Source organism: Hypoxylon fragiforme (assembly GCF_022984875.1).
Source record: "Hypoxylon fragiforme strain CBS 206.31 chromosome Unknown GGS25scaffold_2, whole genome shotgun sequence".
NCBI classification, from domain to species: domain Eukaryota; kingdom Fungi; phylum Ascomycota; class Sordariomycetes; order Xylariales; family Hypoxylaceae; genus Hypoxylon; species Hypoxylon fragiforme.
Genome location: NW_026054757.1, coordinates 2,243,563 through 2,264,994, shown reverse-complemented (window position 1 = coordinate 2,264,994; position 21,432 = coordinate 2,243,563). Strand labels below are relative to the sequence as shown.

The 21,432-nt window shown below is 46.1% G+C and overlaps 4 protein-coding genes across 4 annotated transcripts; 2 read left to right on the top strand and 2 right to left on the bottom strand.

Moving 5' to 3' along the window:
• Window positions 1-1,839: 1,839 nt before the first annotated feature.
• On the bottom strand, window positions 1,840-2,942 carry GGS25DRAFT_518295 (uncharacterized protein; the record flags this gene model as incomplete). Its single annotated transcript, XM_049263509.1, has 3 exons — window positions 1,840-2,684; window positions 2,735-2,849; window positions 2,913-2,942. The coding sequence occupies 3 exons, from the start codon at window positions 2,940-2,942 to the stop codon at window positions 1,840-1,842; spliced, it is 990 nt and encodes a 329-aa protein (XP_049120177.1).
• A 4,077-nt stretch (window positions 2,943-7,019) lies between these two features.
• Window positions 7,020-10,011, top strand: GGS25DRAFT_518294 (uncharacterized protein; the record flags this gene model as incomplete). Its single annotated transcript, XM_049263508.1, has 3 exons — window positions 7,020-7,416; window positions 7,488-9,109; window positions 9,169-10,011. 3 exons carry the CDS (start codon window positions 7,020-7,022, stop codon window positions 10,009-10,011), a joined length of 2,862 nt encoding a protein of 953 aa, XP_049120176.1.
• A 1,334-nt stretch (window positions 10,012-11,345) lies between these two features.
• GGS25DRAFT_476139 (4-aminobutyrate aminotransferase) lies at window positions 11,346-13,854 on the bottom strand. Its single transcript, XM_049259771.1, has 2 exons — window positions 13,097-13,854; window positions 11,346-13,021 (listed from the first exon to the last, which is right to left on the bottom strand). The coding sequence occupies exons 1-2, from the start codon at window positions 13,381-13,383 to the stop codon at window positions 11,815-11,817; spliced, it is 1,494 nt and encodes a 497-aa protein (XP_049120175.1). The 5' UTR covers window positions 13,384-13,854; the 3' UTR covers window positions 11,346-11,814.
• A 5,223-nt stretch (window positions 13,855-19,077) lies between these two features.
• GGS25DRAFT_126397 (uncharacterized protein) lies at window positions 19,078-21,343 on the top strand. Its single transcript, XM_049256186.1, has one exon. The coding sequence runs from the start codon at window positions 19,247-19,249 to the stop codon at window positions 20,657-20,659; it is 1,413 nt and encodes a 470-aa protein (XP_049120174.1). The 5' UTR covers window positions 19,078-19,246; the 3' UTR covers window positions 20,660-21,343.
• Window positions 21,344-21,432: the final 89 nt, after the last annotated feature.

The window sequence follows — 21,432 nt, the reverse complement described above, 5'->3', positions numbered from 1 at the left end:
ATAATATCCAATACGGGCTATACGGCTGGAGTACTCATAGATGGATTGAGGTAGTTAGAAGTACTACTACATTACCACAGGTACCCTGTTAGACGTTCCTATTGGAAATTCAATAAATCCTTTCTTTTCTTCTTCTTTTTTCACACGATATAATTACCAACGGGATCCAATACAGATGTTAGACCCTCACAGGAACTGCGTTACTACCCATGATGAAGCACGGCTTACTTACTTGTGCGAGATAGATTGTTTGTTGGCCCCCTCTATATCCGTCCATCTATCTACATAGTTATACGCATCAATTGTTGCCGTGCTGATAATACACATATACACATTAGGTATACTAGCTATGTAGCACATAACTATATCCATGACATACATATAGTTACATAATTGGCAAATGTCTGTCTACATCAGGATGCCCCCAACCTATCAAAGCGTCCCAATGATTTATCGCGCCTCTAAACTCCGGCGTCGTCTCATTGGCCCGTTGTGTAAGTAAGTCCCCGGCTCTGAAAGTCTTACATAGTAATTATTTATATTCCCAAAGGAACTTCCCGCTTACCAACAACAGTTTGGATGTGTCATCTCCTCACATCCCATGTTGTCTAGGTGTTGTTGTTGTTGTTGTTGTCGTTGTTGTGTGTGTATGTTTTCTTTTTTTTTTTTTTTGGTGGTGTGTGTTGGGTTGGCAGGTAAGTTCGCGATATTGTACATAACCTACCTAGGCTACATGTATGTAGTAAGATCGGTGGCTTCAAACATATCCATAGATTAGGTGTTTGATGTTGGAATAGCTGGGAAAAGGCGGCGCCACCTATGCAGAGTTAAATCGTCTTTTCCCAAAGTGTTAGGCTAGGTATGTAGGTGGGTTGGTAGTAGAAAGGTGGTTTTCGTTTTACCCAAGCGAGCCTTCAAAAACCCTTTCTTACGCGTGATCTTGACAAGATTATTTCTGACTTATGTAGCAAGGTATTGGCTTGATGACTGCCTAGGTAGGTGCTGAATATCTTCAAGAAATTGATAAAAATTACAGGTCAGAGCATATCATACCTAGTATACCAGATTCACTAAATTTCGAACAAATCAGAAATCCCTCACAGCTTGGATTGCAGAATATCTACCACTAACAATAGTTTTTTTTTTCTCATCTTTCTCTCCTCCTCCGTCTCTCCTGTTAAAAGCCTACACTCTGCCGGCCCTACGTACATGTCAAATCATAGCCACCCATTACCAGCCCCCCCGCCTAACCGGATATATATCCCCACCGAAAACGCCCCCAGAAGGTAAATTGTACATGAATATCGAAACATTTTCTAACCGCCCAGGGAGCGTGACAAATCGTGGCCCGGCTGCGCTAGTAAAATGCCTAAGAGAAGAAAAAGGCGAGAGAAAAAAAACGGGGGTCAAATCTTAAATATACTTGTCCGTTGTGCCCAGACGCCATGTGGGAATAAAGAGACGAAAAGAAGAAGAGCTAAAAAGCTTGCCGACAAGATATGCATATTTGCTAAAAGTGTGAGAGAAGAGAGGGATAAAATAGCAAACTAATGGCAAAATGTTGCCAATAACCGCCCCCGCCCCGTATGTCCCGTATCGTAAATACGTAGAAAAATCGAAGGATAAAAACCATGTGGGTATTCCGTAAGATAACCATCCCGTAACCCGTTGAAGATGAAACAGGAATTCCTCCCCGCTAAAGCGCTGAAAGGTTGGGTAAAAGAACAAAGCAGCCTCCCGACATTTCCTCTATAAGTCTGAGACACTAGTAAATGGAGTTTTATGATATTATCCTATGACTTGACTGGACCATTCGTTTATTGTGGTACACTCTTCTCTCTAGCTTCGATTTCCTACCGTAGTTACGGGTGGAGGGACGTCCTTGAGCTGATCCGGCATGCTTCTCGTCCTGTCTCTGTCCGGAAATATGGGATCAACACTTCGACGGTGCTCGTATACCTGTGGGATTCGTCGTGTGGGCGAGAATGGAGGGGGCGGCTGCGTTCGAGGCTGTAAGTGCGGATGGGCATGTCCTTGTGACGAATCTTGCTGTTGCATAGGCGCGAGGAGTGGTGATCGCGAATCTAAGGCCATAAGCCCTCGGTCTCGAGGTGACAATGTAGCTCGATCTACATGCTCTAAAGGCTCCGGAAAGGCGCGGGGAGTATCCGTAGACGGCGCAGGCGATGCTAATGGAAATGCACTGCTTGCTTGCTGTGGACTGTCGATTGCGCCGTGTACGCGCTTCTTAGATTTTTGGTCGCCTGGATTGCTCGAGATTTCGTATCCAGGCGAGGAAATGTATTCGCGCTGGGCCGGGGTTGCGATGGGTGCCAACGGAGCTGGCGTGATGGGCGGGTATTCAGTCATTCGTGAATAAACCGCACGAGCTTGAGCTTCCTTGTCTGCCTTAGAGGGTCGACCACGTTTCTTTCCCGTCGACGTCACCGGCGGACTAATGCTGACAGGTACAGAGGCTGGGTAACCATTTGGAGGTGGCCGCGGCTGAATGACTCGTGCTGGAGCTAGGGAAGGTTCGATAGGGGCCATCATAGCTTGTCTCTTTGCGGGATGGTCGACCAGGTCGCTCAACGATTTGCGCTTGATGGAAGTCAAGGTCGGCGGAGTGTACTTGGTTTGAAACATGTTCTCGACAGCACCAAGGCACTGGTTCATATTACGGCCTATTTTCATTAGGGGACAATACTCGTAAAGGCGTTCCCCAGATACGTACCACCAGGGAGCTGCATTGACATCCAGTTGGGGTCCACATGGTGAACTTTGATAAAGTCGACGAGAGTGGATATGTCTATGGTGCTGACTTTAATCATTTCACCCAGAACGAACCGCTATAATAAACATTTTATTAGCCACCTAGTTAGCCGGCGTGAGTGGCGACCACATGATGTTACCTTCTCGTCGTCCGAAAATGATGTATCCATGGTGAGCGGCTAAGTCTGAAAGCGGCGAAGGTGAGGAGGGGAAGGGAAGGAAAGACAAGGGAGATGCCCGCAGGGTTGCGAGTAAGTCATTTGAAAACAAGCAACGACAGAAGAGGATACTCAAAAACAAGTAGTCGTAAGGAAGGTGTCGAGACAATGTACAATGTAGTAACAATGTAGATGTAGTATAGAATCGCAACAGAAGCCTGTTGTGCCCGGTAATTCAGTTGACTAGGTAGCAGTAATGGGCAGAGTAACGAGCAAAGTAACCTTGGAAACCTCAGATAGCCAGGCAAAGTGGTGTACCAAGCCGGGATAGTAAAAGGTAGGGGAGGGTGTGGAAGTCTCGCAAGAGGGTAAAGAGACGCGCGCAAAAAAAAAAAAGTACAAGCCAAGCGCGCGTCTTTGGACCAAGAGGGAACCGAGGAGTAAAGCGAGTGTGTCTCAGTTTAGTAGGTAATGATTAATCGGTAAGTTTAAGTTGTACAAACGAAGGAGTATGGGGCCCTTTCTGCTTCTGGTCGTAGAGAATGTGCGCGGCGATCTCTTTAGGTTTGACCGTCTACCAGGGTAGCGCAGTATATGTAGGTACTGGCATGTACTTTTTCGTTCTTTTGTCTGGGAATGAATAATCAAATTGTTAACATGGACTGAGAGAGAGCAATCCCCTCCCCCCTTCCTAAGTTCCTAATAACCTGCCTAACCTAGGTACCTTCCAGCTCGGTACCTTCTACCTAGTCAGTTTTGTTCTTTGCCGGGAGGGAAAAAAAAAGAGACCCAAGCTTTTATTCTTATTTTTAGTTATGTCTTTTTTATTCCTTTTTTATACCCAGCAGGGCGTAGGGGCATTGTGTCCTTTTTGTGATTTGTGAAAATAAAAATAAGACAACATTGAAGTCTTTCTTTAAATGAACGAATGAATAAATACCTACCGAGGCAAAGAAGAAAAGAAAAAGGTCCAAACACAACTGTCTATACGCTGATGATATCAAAATCCTCATTGTATCACTTGATGATATATTGATATATTGGTTGGTATATATTTCCAAGCCAAGCTCATCAGGGTCGCATGAGTCGTGGACTGCGGTACTAGATCGGGATCAACGAGTGATCGGGAGAATTTGTTGGCTCTGGAGCTGGCCGCCCATCCCCAGATCTGGGTTCGGAGGCTTTTCTGGCTCACCTTAGCCCATGCAACAGCACAAGTACAGGCACAAGCACAAGCATACAACCACCAGCACACAAGCAGAACGATGTGAGCTTGAAAGCAGCGTAGGCTTGGTGCTGCGTTGCTGCCGCTAGTAGCCATGTAAGGCCATATAGGTCATATGCTGGAATTATATGCCATTAGGGAGTATCGTGCATAGTCATTGCAACCATCACGTTTTCGGCTTGATTGTTGACTGGACTGGCAACATGCAGCTTTCTCCCTCTTGCAGATGTGCAATACATCCATGTCGTTAGTTGTAAGCCAATCCCGCTGGCTACTTAGACAAATCGGGTCGCCTGACTGGGCTCTCTTGCATTGGGCTGGTAAGAATTGAGAAACATTGAATTTCCCTCCTCTTTCGAGAGGCCAATTCCCACACCACCCTCATCCCCAATTCTTCTACTAGCGGTTTCTTACACCGCCTTAGAAGCCATCGCCATCGCCATTCGCGTGTAAAAGAGTGTAATGTGATCGAAAAGACAACAAAATGGCATAATGTAAGCAGAGAACTAAAATCCCATTAGCTCCCGTACAACCACGGCAATATCTGGGAGAGCATAATGAATCTCATTGGTCGCCATTCCCTTGTCTCTCCGCTGGGCTTTGTAGGGACCGGTAATCCTCGAAGTCTCGTTCGCTCGCACTCTCAGTAGCGGGCCTCGTCGGGGGCCGCCTTTGACTGGCCGAGAGTCACTGACATCTCGCCAATCGTAGCGTTGGAGGAGGGATTTCCAGAACGTTTAGACTTATAGTGATGCGATAAGCACAGATCATGAGTTCGTCACATATGACGGGTTACTGAGCCGCACCGGGGGGTAGTAGTTCTGCCCTGCCCATCCTGAACTATAAAGAGATGCCTCGAGAACAGTATTTTTTTCTTTTGGAGTTTGATTCCGAAACAAAAAAGAAATATTTCAGAAAAAAAAAATTGCACCATTTTGCGGAGCAGCAACATTCTGGAAGCTGGGGATTGCATAGCTTCTGACGCCAACCCTTATATATACCTACTTAGGTATACATCGGACCAATCCCCCATACCGCCTTTTCCCTCCCTCTCAACTTCAGGCTCTGTTCCATGCATAATGAGTTGGCAGTTTCTCATAGGGGACCCACCCACTCAAGCAAGTAAAACTCGTCATTGCCCGCATGGCAAGATCCTAGCTGGTGATCCGGACACGATGAAGTGCTTAAAGACAGGCACGATGATGTTTTCCAGCAGGGCGCCGACTGATTCATGATATAAGTGCCGAACAACTGAGCGTCCTGGGCATAGTAAATGGTCATCCTTCAATCCGTTGGTGCAACCAGTAGCATGGCTTCACGAACAAACCTAGTAGTATGTGGTATCTGTATCACACACATCGAAATATACCAAGCCATTTTCATATCGACTGGCCCGATTTCGCAGACTGGCTTCGAATTGATAAGTCCGGACTTGCACAATCAGGTAGATAGAATGGGATGACCATTCGAGTGACGCATGTTCGGGCCTTTGTTCGCCTGGGCTACTATTCAACGCTTGCCTCAAGACTTACATATGTACACCAGTTGTGCTTTTTTTTTTTTTTTTTTCTCTCTTCATACACATCTAAGTAAGTAATTACCTAACTCGGAATCGTGAGATGATAATGGTAATGAACAAGATTCTCCAAATGAAGCAAGATGATATCTCGATAGTGTTGAAGGGGAAGACAGACGAAAGAGGGTTTCTTCTTCCTTTTCTTCTTGGGCTTGCTGAGGTTTTTTTTTCTTTTGGCTCTGACAAAGATTTCTATTGTTATCTCCTTATGTTGGTTAGATAGAATCTAGTGATTTATCAAGCACTTCAATAGACTCGCTTGTCTCACTCGTCTCGCTCGTCCGAAGTCTAAAATGAGGTACCTGTGATAGCATAGTAAACGGTAGTGAGTCTACCTAGTGACAGGTAGTAGTAGTAGTATACTAACCTAGGTTAGTGACAGGTATTATTATAGTACATGTAGGTGATTAGAGTTCAGTAAGGTTTCCAGTAGTAATTAACCCTCGTTTTGCGTTCGTGACACCAAAGGTTAGCACATGGTGATTGGCTCCTGATACCTATAACTACATAGTTAGTGGTAGCACTGGTAGCCTAGTAGGTACCTAGTAGTTGGTAGGTATTGTATTGTACAATACATTACAGCACTGAAGGGGAAATGTGGGACAGGCCGCAAAGCTCTTAGGCTTCGGATAATTAAGTTTCTACCCCCGAATTTGCAAAAGGCGCGCCACCCCATATTCACGTACAGTGCAGTGCAGCACTGAATGCAGCAATTTGAGCGCGGCGCACCTTCCGGAGTACAGAGGAACCGCACCTGCACCTTGCGCTGCACCTCTTTTTTTTCGGCCATGAACAACGCCGACACGATATTTTCCTACTTTCGCAACAACTATCTTTACAACAACCCACGTCCAAGAACCCTCAAAAATTCGTCCAAGTTTCTGCGTGCACCACCCAAATACATCGCCGGCGCTTTGTGTATACATTAACTCTGTATGAGAGTGTAATTGGCGTATTAATCTACCTGCAATGTCACAGACACAGTACGCGAGATAGCACATCCTAACCCGCCATCCTACATCTACAACCATACCTTTATTCAACTTTTCCTGTGCAGTCGCTCTGTCTTCTCATATGTTCGCCAACAAGAGACGTCACCAAAAAGTTCGCGTTTCCCTCTAGCCTTTCCAACCCGATTTTACCCTTCTTGCTGCGACCGAAACTTCGTCAATTCCGCCTTCTAACAACATACTCCCCTGCCACCTATCGTCTGTCACCTGCTACCTATCACCACTAACCTTCCTGAGGCGACAACACTTACCAAGGAATATCTGGGTTCGCTGCCGTCATGGAGGATGAAGAGCATGGTAAAGGTGGTTTGAATAGTATTGTTGTTGACAATACATCGGCGTCGCAGTTACAGAACCCCATCATCAAAAAGGAAAGCGATAGCACCGCTTCATCCCCTAATGCCAGCAAGGACTCTAGGTTAGGGACTCTATCACCTGATGATCAAAAAGCTCGAAGTGACAGTGCATCAACCCCCGATGGCCAACCGCCGAAGCTTACTCGTAAAGCATCTCACAAGATCGTGCCTCGTCTTGTTCAACTTTACAACGATCTACCTGATGTCTCGTCAGATTCATGCAAACACTTTCAGATTATTCCAGATTGCTTATATGGCTCTAAGTCACTTGGATCTACAGATCATGATTCTCTTGATTGTGACTGTAACGAAGAATGGCGTATGTATCAATATTTTCTGATGATCTAGTAGTTTTGGAAGGACTGTGGAGTGCTGACAGACATATTTTAGGGGATGGCATGAACCATGCCTGCGGCGACGATTCAGACTGCATTAATCGAGCAACTAAAATGGAATGTGTAGATGGCGACTGTAATTGTGGCAACGGGTGTCAGAATCAACGATTCCAGCGCAAGCAGTACGCTGATGTGTCAGTGATCCAAACGGATAAGAAAGGCTTCGGACTTCGGGCAAACGCATCCCTTGAAGCTAATGATTTCATCTTTGAGTACATCGGAGAGGTTATCAACGAGCCAACCTTTCGAAGACGCATGATCCAATATGACAAGGAAGGTATCAAGCATTTCTATTTCATGTCCCTGACCAAGAACGAATTTGTGGATGCCACCAAGAAAGGTAACCTTGGCCGATTCTGTAATCACTCATGCAATCCAAATTGTTATGTGGACAAATGGGTGGTTGGCAATAAGCTTCGCATGGGCATCTTCGCCAGCAGAAGTATCCAACCAGGTGAAGAATTGGTATTCAACTACAACGTCGACAGATACGGAGCTGATCCCCAACCCTGCTACTGCGGGGAACCAAACTGCATTGGATTCATCGGAGGCAAGACCCAAACGGAGCGGGCCACTAAACTGTCCGATGCGACCATTGAAGCACTTGGCATTGACGACAGTGATGGTTGGGATACTACAGTTGCAAAGAAACCTCGCAAGAAGAAGATTACAGAAGATGACGAGGAGTACGTCAATAGCGTACAAGCTCGTGGTCTAGATGAAAAAGATGTCACAAAAGTCATGGCCACTCTTATGCAGTGCAAGGAGAAATGGATTGCAGTCAAGTTGCTCGAGAGAATCCGACGATGCGACGATGATCGAGCCCGTAACCGAGTTGTGCAAATGCACGGCTATCAAATTCTCAAAACGGCGCTGAACAACTTTATGGATGATAACAATGTTGTCCTTCAAATCTTAGACATCCTCTACCAGTTCCCTCGTTTGACTAGAAATAAAATCTCCGACTCCAAAATCGAATCCGCCATACAACCGTTGACGAAGTCGGAGCATGAGGATGTAGCTGCAGAATCTGTGCGACTGTTGGATGAATGGAGCAAACTGGAAGTTGCATATCGAATCCCACGAAAGAAGCTCGATCCAAATGCTCAACAAACACCGGGTGCGCAGCAGCCCACGAATTTCATTGAAGAACGTCGTGGTAATCGCACAGAAGAGCCGCTCGCAAAGACTAGTTTTACCCTCCCAGATAATACTCCCAAGGGTCCACGAAGTAATATTCCCCAAAGGAATCATAATTATTTCAATAATAACAACCAACGACATCGACGCGCACCTGTCCAAAATCTCCCCCCTGGTTGGTTTACTGCTACTGACAAGCGTGGAAGTCCGTATTACTATACGAAGACAGGTATTACAACGTGGGAAAGGCCAACTGCCCCCCCTGAACAGAACGCCTCGCAGCCAAAGGGGCCATCCAAGGCTGCGCAAGAGCAGCAGAGGCTACAAAATATCATCGATTCCCTTACGAAACCAGATAATGCCCCTAGAGGATCGGCAACTCAGACACCGCAGAGCAGCACACCAATTCAAGAACCGAAGAAGGAAAAGTGGCGTTCTCTACCTGTTGAAAAGCAAATGAAGATCTACGAAAACACAGTAAGCATTAACTTGTCATACCCACCCCCTTTCCCCCTAGATTGCTAACGCCATTCTAGCTTTTCCCTCATGTGAAGTACATTATGGATAAATTTCGCCAAAAGCTCCCCAAAGAGGAATTGAAGAAGTTTGCCAAAGAGGTCAATAAGAAGCTTGTCGCGTCTGATTACAAGAACAATCGTGTTGATGACCCAACTACCATTACGGAAAAACAGGCAAAGAAGGTCAAGCAGTATGTCAGGGATTACTTTGAACGCGGGTTTGAGAAATACACGGCCCATGAGAAAAAGAAGGCTGAAAGGGCCAAAAACGGCCATGACATACCCCAAGTATCTCATGATGCAAAGTCTGTGGAGCCGCCTGCCGTCAAACACGATGAAGACATTGCCATGTCAGACGACGAGGGCGTTCACTCGACCCCAAGCAGTCTAGACCGAAAGCGGAAGCGTGTGGAGGATGCAGTGGCCTCTCCCAGCGTGACCCCTTCTGAGACTCCTTCCATGAAACGCCTAAAGGAGGATGATGGCGATGTTCCTAGCCCTCCACCTCCTCCTCCTCCGCCGCTCGACGGAGAAGCTATCATAGACATCGCGACCGAGCAGCAAAACAAGACCGTCGGCGATGCCTTGGCACACGAGACGCAAGAAGCCGAACGCATAGCTGCGGAAGCCGAACGACAGAAGCTCAGGGAAGAAGAAGCTGCCTTGGAGCGAGAGAACGAGCTTAACATGCTCGCTTTCGAAAGAGAGCAACAGGATAAGTTGGCGAACGGCCTCGAGCATGCTAATCCTAAAGAGCTTCCTCGAGCACACAAGAATGGAGACGGCGGTCTGTCCTCCACCGAAGAAGATAGTGCCCCTATTCAACATAACACCAGGAAGCATGAGGTTATGAGCCATTGACCAGGAGCCTAACGACATTCGAAAACTCTCACCTCTACTGTCGCTTCCCACGTGGCTTTTAAGCTTTGGCTACGCAGCATTCGACAAGCCATTTTTGTCGAGTAGCTTTTTTATTTCCTGCACGTTATGAACTTGGGCGACCAGGTTTTGGGGCCATTCCCCTCATCGGCCCTTCATGTTTACTATAATTTCTTTCCCCTTCCACGCATCCAATACCTAATTCATTTCTCATGTGGAGTATAAGGTCGATATGTCCAACACTATACAGGTGTTTTGATTTGCATTTTCCCGGATAAAAAGGGATTTATGGCTCTTTGAAAGGGGGGTTTAGGTTTCATTCAACGGCGTTCGGTAAAGATAGGGGCTTCGTCTGTTTGCATCCTACCATTCCAATTTCACAAAAAACGTTGTGAGAAAGGGGAGATTCAAGAATCAACACATCACCCACCCGACTAATAGGAGTATACTGCAGCGATGTGTGCGAATGAAAGAGGAAGAGGTGGATCGTGAGCATTTTTAGCCTCGGCGATATGATGGAATAGTAAGGATAAGGCAGGTGGTAGGGAAGCCTACCAGGGTAGTAAGTAATAAGCTTGAATGGAAAACCCTTTGCAAAGATCTCTCTACGAGGCATATGGTTTGTCAGTCAGTCAATCAGTCAGTCAGTCAAATAGGGACGGAAAAGGTGTAAAAGGCACGGACACGAGTACGAAGTACACACACAAAGAAAACAATTCTTGCTGGGTTTTTTTCTGTGACATAATAAGGGCGAGGAAGAGGGATGAAGGGGATGAAGCGATGAAAAGGGAGGAAAAGGCAAAACCTAATTCTGTCTGTCTGCCTGTCTGTTTGCCTGTCTGTCTGTCTGTCCAGTATATAAAAGCAGAAGAACAGAACTGTGATGCCGAATCATTTTTCAAAGTGTACAGGAGCAAAGCAACTGAAAAGGCTGTAGAAGAATAGAAAAAAAAACATCCAAGGGGTTTTTCGTGGGTGAGAGAGAGAGAGAGAAATACCCCTATTTGAAAAAAAAAATTCCAATATGCCACCCGGTTTGTTGATCCCACTCGCAGAACTTCGGACGGTGTTTAGGTATGTATGTATGTATGTATGTGCCTACATGTACATGTCTAACCTATGTACATACCTTCCTAAGGTTACGTCCATGCCTACAAACGGGGTGCAGTGTGCACAACGTGACGAGGGCCTATTATGTATGCGATGTGATTACCTATGAAATTGACAAATCAAATTCTGGTAGGTTAGACATACTACTAACCTAGGTTAGTACGCTCAGTGTCGGACATTCATTCACAGCAGCTGTACCTAGTAGGCACTAGGTAGGTACCTTGGTAGGTACCGGATAAACTCAATGTTGGGCAAGCCCGGGAGGTATATATATATATAGGATAGGTAGGTAGTATCCTAACTTTGTAGATCAAAACGTTGAATGCGATTCTTATCGGAACCTCCTTTCCGTAGGTGGTGGTGATGGCCCGTCACTAGTCTACCTAGATATGTAGGTTAGGTATTTAAACCGATAAAAAGCTATAAAAGCATACGGCCCAGGATTCTCTCCATATCTCTCCCTATCTCTCTACCTCGTTCAACCTTCCAAATAACAAAACTTACACTGAGATACAGGTGCCTACTGGGTAGTTACCTAGATACCGAAGTAGGCAGGTTATCCCTTCAGATAGTATTTTTTTTTTTCATAAATTCGTATCCCATAACTAAACAGCCCAGCAACAATCCTACTATTTACTTTCCCGATTTGCGCGGTGCCATGTCCAGCTATGATCTTTAGCTCGAAACGATCTTCTCTAGAGCCTCAACTAAGATGTCGGCGTGCTTCTCTTCAAATATAAGCATGGGGCGCAGTCGAACGGCGGTGGCGCCGCTTCCACCGATGTTGATGCCGAACTTCTTAGCCTTCTTAAGGAAGCCGTCGCGATCGGGGTTATCGAAGGCGATGAAGGTGCCCTGGCCCTTGCCACGCAGGTTATTGAACTGACCGGGGTACTTCTGTGCGAGGGCCTCGAGCTTGGAGTACAGGTAATCACCAGTTCTCGCTGTACTGGTCACGAGATCGCGATCCTCAATCACTTGAATTATACCACGGAAGAGTAAAGCGCGTGCTGGGTCGCCCATCCACGTGTTGAACTGGCGGTATGGCTTGTTGGGGCGTAGAGAATGGTCGCCAAAATAGTAACCTGCGGTCTGAGCCTTCTTGCTAAAGGTGACCATGTCCGGGGGATCGGGCAGGTCCCAGTGCTCGTGCGCCCAGAATTTGCCGGTGGCGCCGACACCCGTCTGGACCTCGTCTACAATGAGCAGGACGCCGTGTTTCTTGGTTAATGCCCGCAGACCCCGGAAGAAGGCAGGCGAGGCATGGTTGTCGCCGCCCTCGGACTGGATAGGCTCAACAATAACGGCAGCTGGCGGTATGTGGTAATTCTGGATGAGGTGCTCAACTTCTGCGAGGGAGTCGGCCTCGGCCTGGGCATTCTCCTCCACATGCTCTTCAAGCGGGTACTTGAGCTGAGGGAAGGTGGCATGCGGCCAGTCAAAGGCAGGTATGTCGAGCTTGTGTATGGGCTTGGATCGGGTTGTCGACAGCGTACCGAATAGACGGCCGTGGAAAGCAGACTTGAAAGACAAGATGGATAGATCGGAGGCGCCGGGTGTCTGGTTCAGCATAGAGGACTCCATCTCCTCGTCTGTAAACTCAACATCGGGACCACCACGCTCGCGTTGTCGGCGCCACATGAAGGCAGCTTTAAATGCCGTCTCGTTTGCGTCGGATCCGGCCATACCGGTGAAGACCTGGTCTAGTCCCTTGGGTGCTACCTTAAGGATACCGGTCTCCAAGATATGAGCCCAGTCGTGGGAGGGGAAGTTGCCCAAGGCGGGCCGATTGATCAAAGCATTGCACATATCGGCGCCCTTGGCAATTCTCGCTAAATGTGGATTGTTATACCCAACAGGTATGGAAGCGATTTGAGCATAGCTTGGTAAGAAAACGGTCAGCTTCTTCGAGTGAGTAGACCAGTAGATTAAACAACAACTTCAACGGCGAACTTACACATCCAATAAAGCATTGCCATCCGGGTCAACGATGTAGTTGCCAGTACTCTTAGTGTAGTCTGCTAGCATGTTCAAGCTTCGGGTATCGAAAACTTTGTCCAACTTATCGATGAACGTCTGGGTTAAAGGGCCGGGTATCTCTGTCTTCAATATCGGGCGTTCTGGCTCTGCATTAGGCTCAGCAGCACCATAGACCTTGGTAAAGGCACGAGTTTGAATTCGAGATATCGACCTCGAAGCAGCAGCGAGTGGCCGCAGAATGGCCCCATGACGAAGGGCAGCCATCTTTGTTGTCTCTTGATCCCTGAATTTGTGTACTGTTTTTTTTTTCAACTTTGGGAGGAAGAAGGTAAGAATATTTGAATGAAAGGAGGAAATATAAGGGAAGAGAGACAAAGTTCTGGGAATTCTGGGAATTCTGGGGAAACAATGAAGAGAGAATATTAAACAAGAGAAGCAACGACTACTATGTATGTATGTACTACTAGTTATGTCGAGCTTATCGGTCTATCAACCAACTAACTTCTGGGTAGATAGCTTTTGCGGGGTTATGGTGCGGGCCCTTGATTGGAGAATGGCGACCTACGTCAGCGATATTCGGGCAAGTTTTGAGAATTACTCTGTAGTACATACTACATAGCAGTATACTTATTAGTCCTAAAATTCCTAATACTGTCCTATGTAGTTACTAGTACTACTATGTATGGTATGACTTACGTAACTTGACCTAAGGTAATTATCAGCCCCAGATGCTCAACTACCTAAGATGTTTAGGGATATTTAGGTGAAGCTTGAATCAGGATAAGCTATAGAATAGGGAAAGTCCATGCGAGATCTTCTGAACCAGTATCCACTTCATCAGTTCATGAACTCTCCCTCTTTCCCGACATCGCTTATAATTCTTTATAACACCATCCATTCTTTAGTCATTCGTCATTCAAAGTTATCATTAGCACCTGGTCGACACAATCTTGAAAATCCGTCAAGTTACATAGGTCATTCCATCATCTACCTACCACGAGGATCTATATATGTTACTACCTTACGGTTGTTGGAACTCGTTATGTATTTGCTACGACGCTGGGCCAACATTGCGCAAGCAATAACCACTCTCGTAACATGAAACAGCCCCTGAAGCAACACGGAATACCCTCTACCCACCGACGAGGTCACCCAGTTACATAGTTATGGAGGATAGCCTTGCAGCCTGAACGATCTGACTAGGCTTACATATATATATATAGGTGTATATATGTACACAAGTATGTCTATACCTGAGTACCTACACATGACACATACAGGCACGCACCTCCCTGGTGGGCACGCTAGCTGATGGGATTCTCGGAGATTGGAATGGCATCCCACGAGGTAAGCATGCGCAAAACGTGGCCGCGTAACGGTCCCGGGGCTTCTTTTGGGGGGGAAGAGGAGAAGAGGAGGGGGTGGGGGGGTTTGGGATCGTACCTACGCACAGGAATGTAGGAGTAGTTATGTGTAAATATAAATATATGAATACTATATACATTCGGCGCCGATAGGAATTGTTTACAATCTGTGTCAGCATAAATCCGTAATAGGTATCAAAGTAAACAAAGGGGGCCTTGGGTAATTCGGTTACAGGTGCATATATATACACATCACCTTTTAATCCTACTACTAGGTACTGTATCAACTGAACAGAGAATAGTTTAGTTACGCCATTTCCAACGCTCGAGCTTCAGCAAAGTCAATCAAACTACCTAACAAGGTAGGCGCTGAGCTAATCGTGTACGTAAAAGACAGCGGTGAAATGCCGCGGGCTAGAACCTAGACTACTACTGCTAGGAGTCTAGGACTGCTAGGTAGAATTTCTAGCCATTGCGGAGAAGTTAGGAAAACGAAATTGCAAGTGGATCTGATTCTGATCTTGGTTGTCGAAGTTTCGAGCTTCGTACCTACATTAATGCAGCAGCTTATAGTCACGGGGGAGAGTCTCGTATTGAAGAAGGCACGTGAAATATGAGTAGTAGGTAACTATATTTACCAGCGGTGAGTGTGAGACGTCTGAGCTAGCTGGAACAAATCCGCTGTAGATGTCTTGGAATTTGGAAAGTTGGCACCAAATTTGGCCATCTGGGATAGTCAAAACTTGTCTCGCGGGGGATGTCTCCCTTAATAGCTTGTTTAGCAACAAGAGAGACATATGGATAATATTGGATATATCTCCATCGACCTCGTGGCACCTTGTCTACATAAGTAAGTGATATGCGGAGCTTGACGGAGGATACGGTTCCGCTGGCATGTAGATCGATGCGGCTCTTTTTCCCTTCTGTCTCGGCGAGTCAAGCGCGTGAAATCCACTGACGATTTATCTTGGTGGAATAGTACCTAAATATCTTCAAGAACTATGGAGTTACAGACTCTCTGGCCGTTTAAGTTGGGCATGGAACTCTCAGTCTAGTAGGGACTCGGGAGACGGCTAGTTTTAGTTTTTTGGAACCAGACTTTGCGTAGTCTTGGATGTCCATGGGTATAGATTGTGCGATTAGCGGATGATCGCTCGAGCATCGGCGTTCGATAAGATCCTCTCGCCAGTGGATTGGGTATGTATGCTGAATTGCAATGAGGCTCATGATATAGAGCCCCTTGTGATATGCTTGGGAGTTAAAAAGATCGACATAAACAACAACGTCGTCTTGAGGCAGTTCGTCGAGTGTCGATACGACTTAGGCATGCCTTAATTAAGTTGAGAATTCGACGGTAAAAATCCCGGGTGGATTAAAAAGGGTCAACAGGGTCAACAGGGTCAACAGGGTCGAGTTAGGCGGAACCTATGAGCCGGGGGCGTGGATAGGCAGGATAGCAGACTAACTAACTAACTAACTAACTAACTGGAAGCTCATTGGTGTAATAATTCTCATCGGAGATTATCTTTAGTTAGTTGCTTCACTGTTTTTTTTTCTCCAGGGCTTTCTTTCCTTTTCTCTCTCTGTCTCTTTACCTTACCCTTACGGTCCTTACCAGGCTGAGCAAGGAACAGGGATCCCAAGGACCCAGGCCCCTGGATTGTTCCTGGATTGTCCCTGTCCCCCTTGCCCTCCAGTCTCTTGCATGTGCATCACATACATATACATACATATACATACATATATACATACATATATACATACATATATAAATACATATATACACACATATGTAGGTATATTTACATATAGTGTTACCAATTGATGAAGCGATGACGAGTTGTAAATTACTTAACGCCTTTTCATCGTCGTAATATTTAAAAATTAGACATTCGATGTTGCACGACTATGTAGGGTAGAGGTAATACAGCCACACATATGCAAAGGTATGCTTACATCTACACTTACATCTACACTATGTAAAAGCTACATACAGCGTGTTGGTGGGCAATATTCCGTGTTATTACATACCATAATATAAGTTGTATGGTATGTGATATTGACATATTGTGTAAGAACCGAGGTATCGTCTTATAACTCGAGGGTTATTATATAGCCTAGCAGGAACAAACCCTAGCCCTGTTGAGCTCAGTCCATAGCCCATTACCAATCCATTGGAATGATCTGTTGTAAGATCAGACCCAAGTTAAAAAAAGAAAGAAAAAAACTCTTTCACATAACTAAGGCTAGTAAGCCAACGAAGTCACAGCAAACATCAATGACCCCAGCATAAGATGATTGCTCAACCCATTCCAACAGAAGCTAATCCTTCGAGCACAATGAAAAAATAACAAAATAACAAAATATTCAACACTAGATGACAGTAGATGTGCCAAAGGTCAGGGAACAGTGAGGTGTTTTGCTCCTCTTTTTCTTTTTTTCCCCTTGAAGAGGCTTTTTACTTGCCTAGCACCTATGGATCTGTAGTAGGGGTATCGTAGCCCTGGAGGAGATCGTAAAGGCCACGACAGCGAGTGGGGTTTTCCTCACGGACCCATATCCATCATAGGTATCCATATCATTACCAACCTAGTCAGCCCAGTGCTATGATGTACCGGGGATTCTCCTAGCGAAGTTTGAAGAGAAGAATAATGGCCTTGTCGGAGCTTGGATGCTGGATGCAATGTGTAATACGAGTAATATATCAACAAAAAAGATGAATAAAAATAAAAATTTTTGCATTCCTTTACTCACGATCTTTGCTACCCTTTCCACCCCTCTTGCCTCCTTAATTCTTACACTCTTTACTGTTAGTCTCGGGTACAACCGTCGAACAAGCTCACTTTTCGCCTTCCTTCGTTAGAATTCTTACAATCCTTCGCTCCGGCATTGGCTGAGTAGGCTGAGTAAAAAATCGGCGCAGCATCTTTTTGATTAAAATTCACATCAGCCACGGCAAAACAGTGCATGTTGGTTGCTTGGCTAATTCGCAGTTCTGTCCATTACCCATTCAGCAACCAACGTCTAGAGATCCGATAGGACAGAGTTGAAGCCCTTTTCAATCGAATCCTTTGCGCCGATATCTAGGTTCAATCAACTTGAGGAGAAAGGGATATATTTTCAAAAGAGAAACGACTGACTAAAATTGAAAAGGGGGGAAGTTTGTAGGGCTTGGTTTTGAGGCTTAAAGCTCAAACGACAGAAAGGAACAGAAAAAGAAAAAAGAACAGACAGAACAGAAAAAAAGGATTGCGATTGGACGGTAGTTACCGAGCAGGAAAGAAGACGAACGATTTGAGATCGATCCACGCCAGGGTCTTCTTCGTTTTTTACCTGAAAGCTGCAAATCATATCTTCTCTGCTTCAGCCCATCCACAGAGCCCATCCAGAAAGCCACTACCAACCAAAATCCTGTCATTCTCACCCGCTTTCTTTGTCCAACTACAAAAGTCCTATTACTGAAGAGCATCAGCCATTCTAAAAAGGAGGGGCAAGAAGCGTGTGTAGCGTGTATCCTTCGTCGATGATACGTTGGATGCGCTGCTGTATGTACCTGCATAAAGCGCCCCTAGTTACATACCTACCTAGTACCTACTAGGTAGTAGGTACTCCTACCCCCTAGAAGGACGGGAGACAAGGGTCGTGTCGATTGGTATGTTGTGATATATGCATCCATCCATCCATCCCATCCTATCCAATACCACACCACCTACACACCAATCGCACACGCGCGACAATAACCCTAAAGACCCAGGACGCGTTCAAACCTTTCTCTTCTACCTATTTTATTCTTTTTACTTTTAATCCTGACTGGCTCGCTCGTCGACATCTGGGGGTAGCAGACAAAACCTACTCCGGCCCATCTTCTCGACCCTCTATTTCTTCTCTCCTCTTATCCTATCCTATCTTTCACCTCACTCTCGCTCAACGGAAACACTACTACTACCTAAGTGCTTAATTAAGGCAACTTGCTTTTTTTTCTGTTCTCTCTCTTTCTGTCGTCAGATAGTTGGCCGATATTAGTGGCCCTACACCTTATCTGTCGTATCCGTTCGCTCGTTCGTTCGTTCGTTCGTTCGCGTATATTCTCTCGCTTATACAACACACCACGTCATTCGTTTGCTACAGTTCCTGTTCCCGAGTCTTGCTTTGGGAGTCTTGCTGCTTTGCTTTAACTAGTCCGGCATTAGACATCTACCTCTGCATCTCTTACCTTTTATCAAGAGATTCTGCATTCTCCCGGGATACATCGCCTCATGTATATCTTGGTTGGTCAACTGCATCTAATATATACCAACATTGCCTGCCCGGCGGTTACCGACTGTCCAGACCGCCCATCCTTTTGTTCTAAGAACTTACCATTATCCTCTCTGCCGCGGCCCGATCCTTTTGCCCTACTATCAGCCCCTATCTTGGAGAGCTGACTACTCAGGTTGCCTCTTAGCCTTGGGTTGCAGCCTCGCTGGTAAGAGGCAATATCAAAACTTTGGCCTTGGATTTTACATCTGTCCCTCGCCTACCCTTCTCCTAGCTCGATTAGTAGAACTAGGGACCAAGGTTCCGTGTCCAATTTGATCACTGTTCGGTGTTTGGACGGTGGTGGGCCTTGCTGCCCTTACGACACACCGACCGTTAGCGCATTTCTGCGCATCTCTCTTTGACAACGTCCGGCCGACGCCGACTTACATTATTGTAACGGGCTGAAACTTATCTGTTCCAGTCTACACTAAAATTCTCCAACACACCATCATAGCAGTATAGCAATGGCAAGGTCTCGCCACTTTGCCATAGCACTGGGCACTATCGCCTTATTGGCAACGGCGGCAACGCTAGCCCTAGAGGCTATCATAGCTTATGGATCCTGGGCCATAGACTCATCTGTCAAGACTGCTGCAGTCGTCGCTTCAGCATGGCAAAGTCTAATGCTTATCCTGTTGACAACCTTTCTTTCTAGATGTTTTAAACGAACCACTGAATACGGCCAAAGGAAAGCGAATGGTGTCTGGTTTGCGCTGGGACTCATTGCGAGTTTGCTGGCGTCTACTGCGTCAGTTGTCATGTTGGTTTTGATGAGGAAAAAGGAGGAGCTACTAAACAAAATTCTTCAAATCCCATCGTCAACCTTTCTTGTTGGATCCGCTATTGCTCTCGTTTGCGCCTTTTTGGGACAGTTAATTTTCATCGTTGTCTTCTTTGTCACTCATCGATTGCCCGACTCGGAGCAAGCCTTGTCTCTTCACACCAATGAGGATAGCCCCCGATTTCCGCCAGTATTTGGAAAAGTCAAATCCATCCCTTATACTCGAACGGCACCCCCGGCCGAACCCAAGAGCAACCAACCTTCATTGCTGGATTATTCGAGTAGGCCAGGGTCGAATAGTGGTCATTCAATGGCGGAGACCATGAGCTCTATTCGGACGTCTATATCTCATGTGGTTCGCCCAGCGGGGTCCAGAACCAGGTTATTGCCTAGTACTCCAAAGTCTGGATCTGGATTAAGGTCTGGGTCAATCGATTCGAATGGTTATAGGGAGCGGTCGAGTGTAACGGAGGAAGGGTTCGACTCCTGGGATACCTCATCGGTTGACCCTCAAAACCGACAGATTGTTGCAGACAGCAGTCCGCCCAGCCGGGCTCGCTTTTTGGAGACTATACCTGCTAGCCCGACAACGAGTAGAAGTCCGAGTCCTGGATGTCCCTTGGACCTTGATCCCCCAAGACTTAACAGGAGGAGTCGAAGCTACAGTCCACTACCCAAGGCTCACCACGAACGCAGCGTAACACCACAATTGACACCAAGCGAGTTGCACATTCATCCACTTTTCCGATCTGATTCTCCTGTGCCACCGCCAGCAGCCACTCCTGGGACCGTGGTCATCGCAGCGCCTAATGCAGGGACAATAATTTCAGAGAGATCTCTCACCCGGATGCGGAGCGGTAGTTTGCCTACCGGACCAGGTCCTCTGAGTCGGCAAGCAAGTTACGACAGTTTCCGGAAGACACCGAGTCCTAATACAGACCGCCTTCGTGCGGAAGATCTAGCCGCAGAGAGGAAGATGACACCTCCTATTCCTGACTGGATTCTGAATTCTGGATCCAAGACAAGTTTGGCCGAAACTCCGACCCAAGGAGTGCGAGATGGGGAGGCGGCGAAAGACCTCGGTAACATCAACTGACGAGGCACTACACTACACTACACTACGAATAATGATAAAATATGACTCTTGATGGATCAGGCCGCTGTTTCTGGGGGACCTCTGGACGTGAAATCGGATTTGGGGGTACTAGAAAGATACCATTGTTATTTAGCGCGGCGTTGAATCACAGTCTGAACCTCGTATAGAGGCTCTATCATTCTCTATCGTTCTCTCGTCATTCCCGTTCATTTTCTTGTCATCTTCTCCCAATGGACACGATAGGGGAGAAGAAAGATATGACATGAAATGGGACGAACCGAGTAAAATATTCAAATAAATAGTAAAATAAATCTAAAAAAATCATCCAATGTTAGCGATACAAGTTTTAGGTGAGGCTGAAGCAAGGGGATAATGCTCACATGCTATGTATAAGTAGGTAAGGAGTACGTAGGGACTTCATTGTATCATCAAGTATCTTGACTTAAGAAGAAGCGAGAGGAAAAAGAAGATCAACTGATACATCAATGTATGTATGTATGTATATGCAGATGCAGGTGTAGTATTGTTCACGTCGTTGCCAGCAAAGAGTTTGAGGTTCCATCCAATTTTAAGTTAACCCCACCACCATGTAGCACAGTTACCACTGGGCAGTAGACCCCGCATTTGATCAGTACCTACTACATAATGTAGTAACTATTCGTACATACTACATACATATACTTACATATACTTACATAGTACCTAGTACTATATGTATGTAGTATTAGCCTCTAGGTACATAGTATGTACTAGCTAGTATATACTACTAGCAT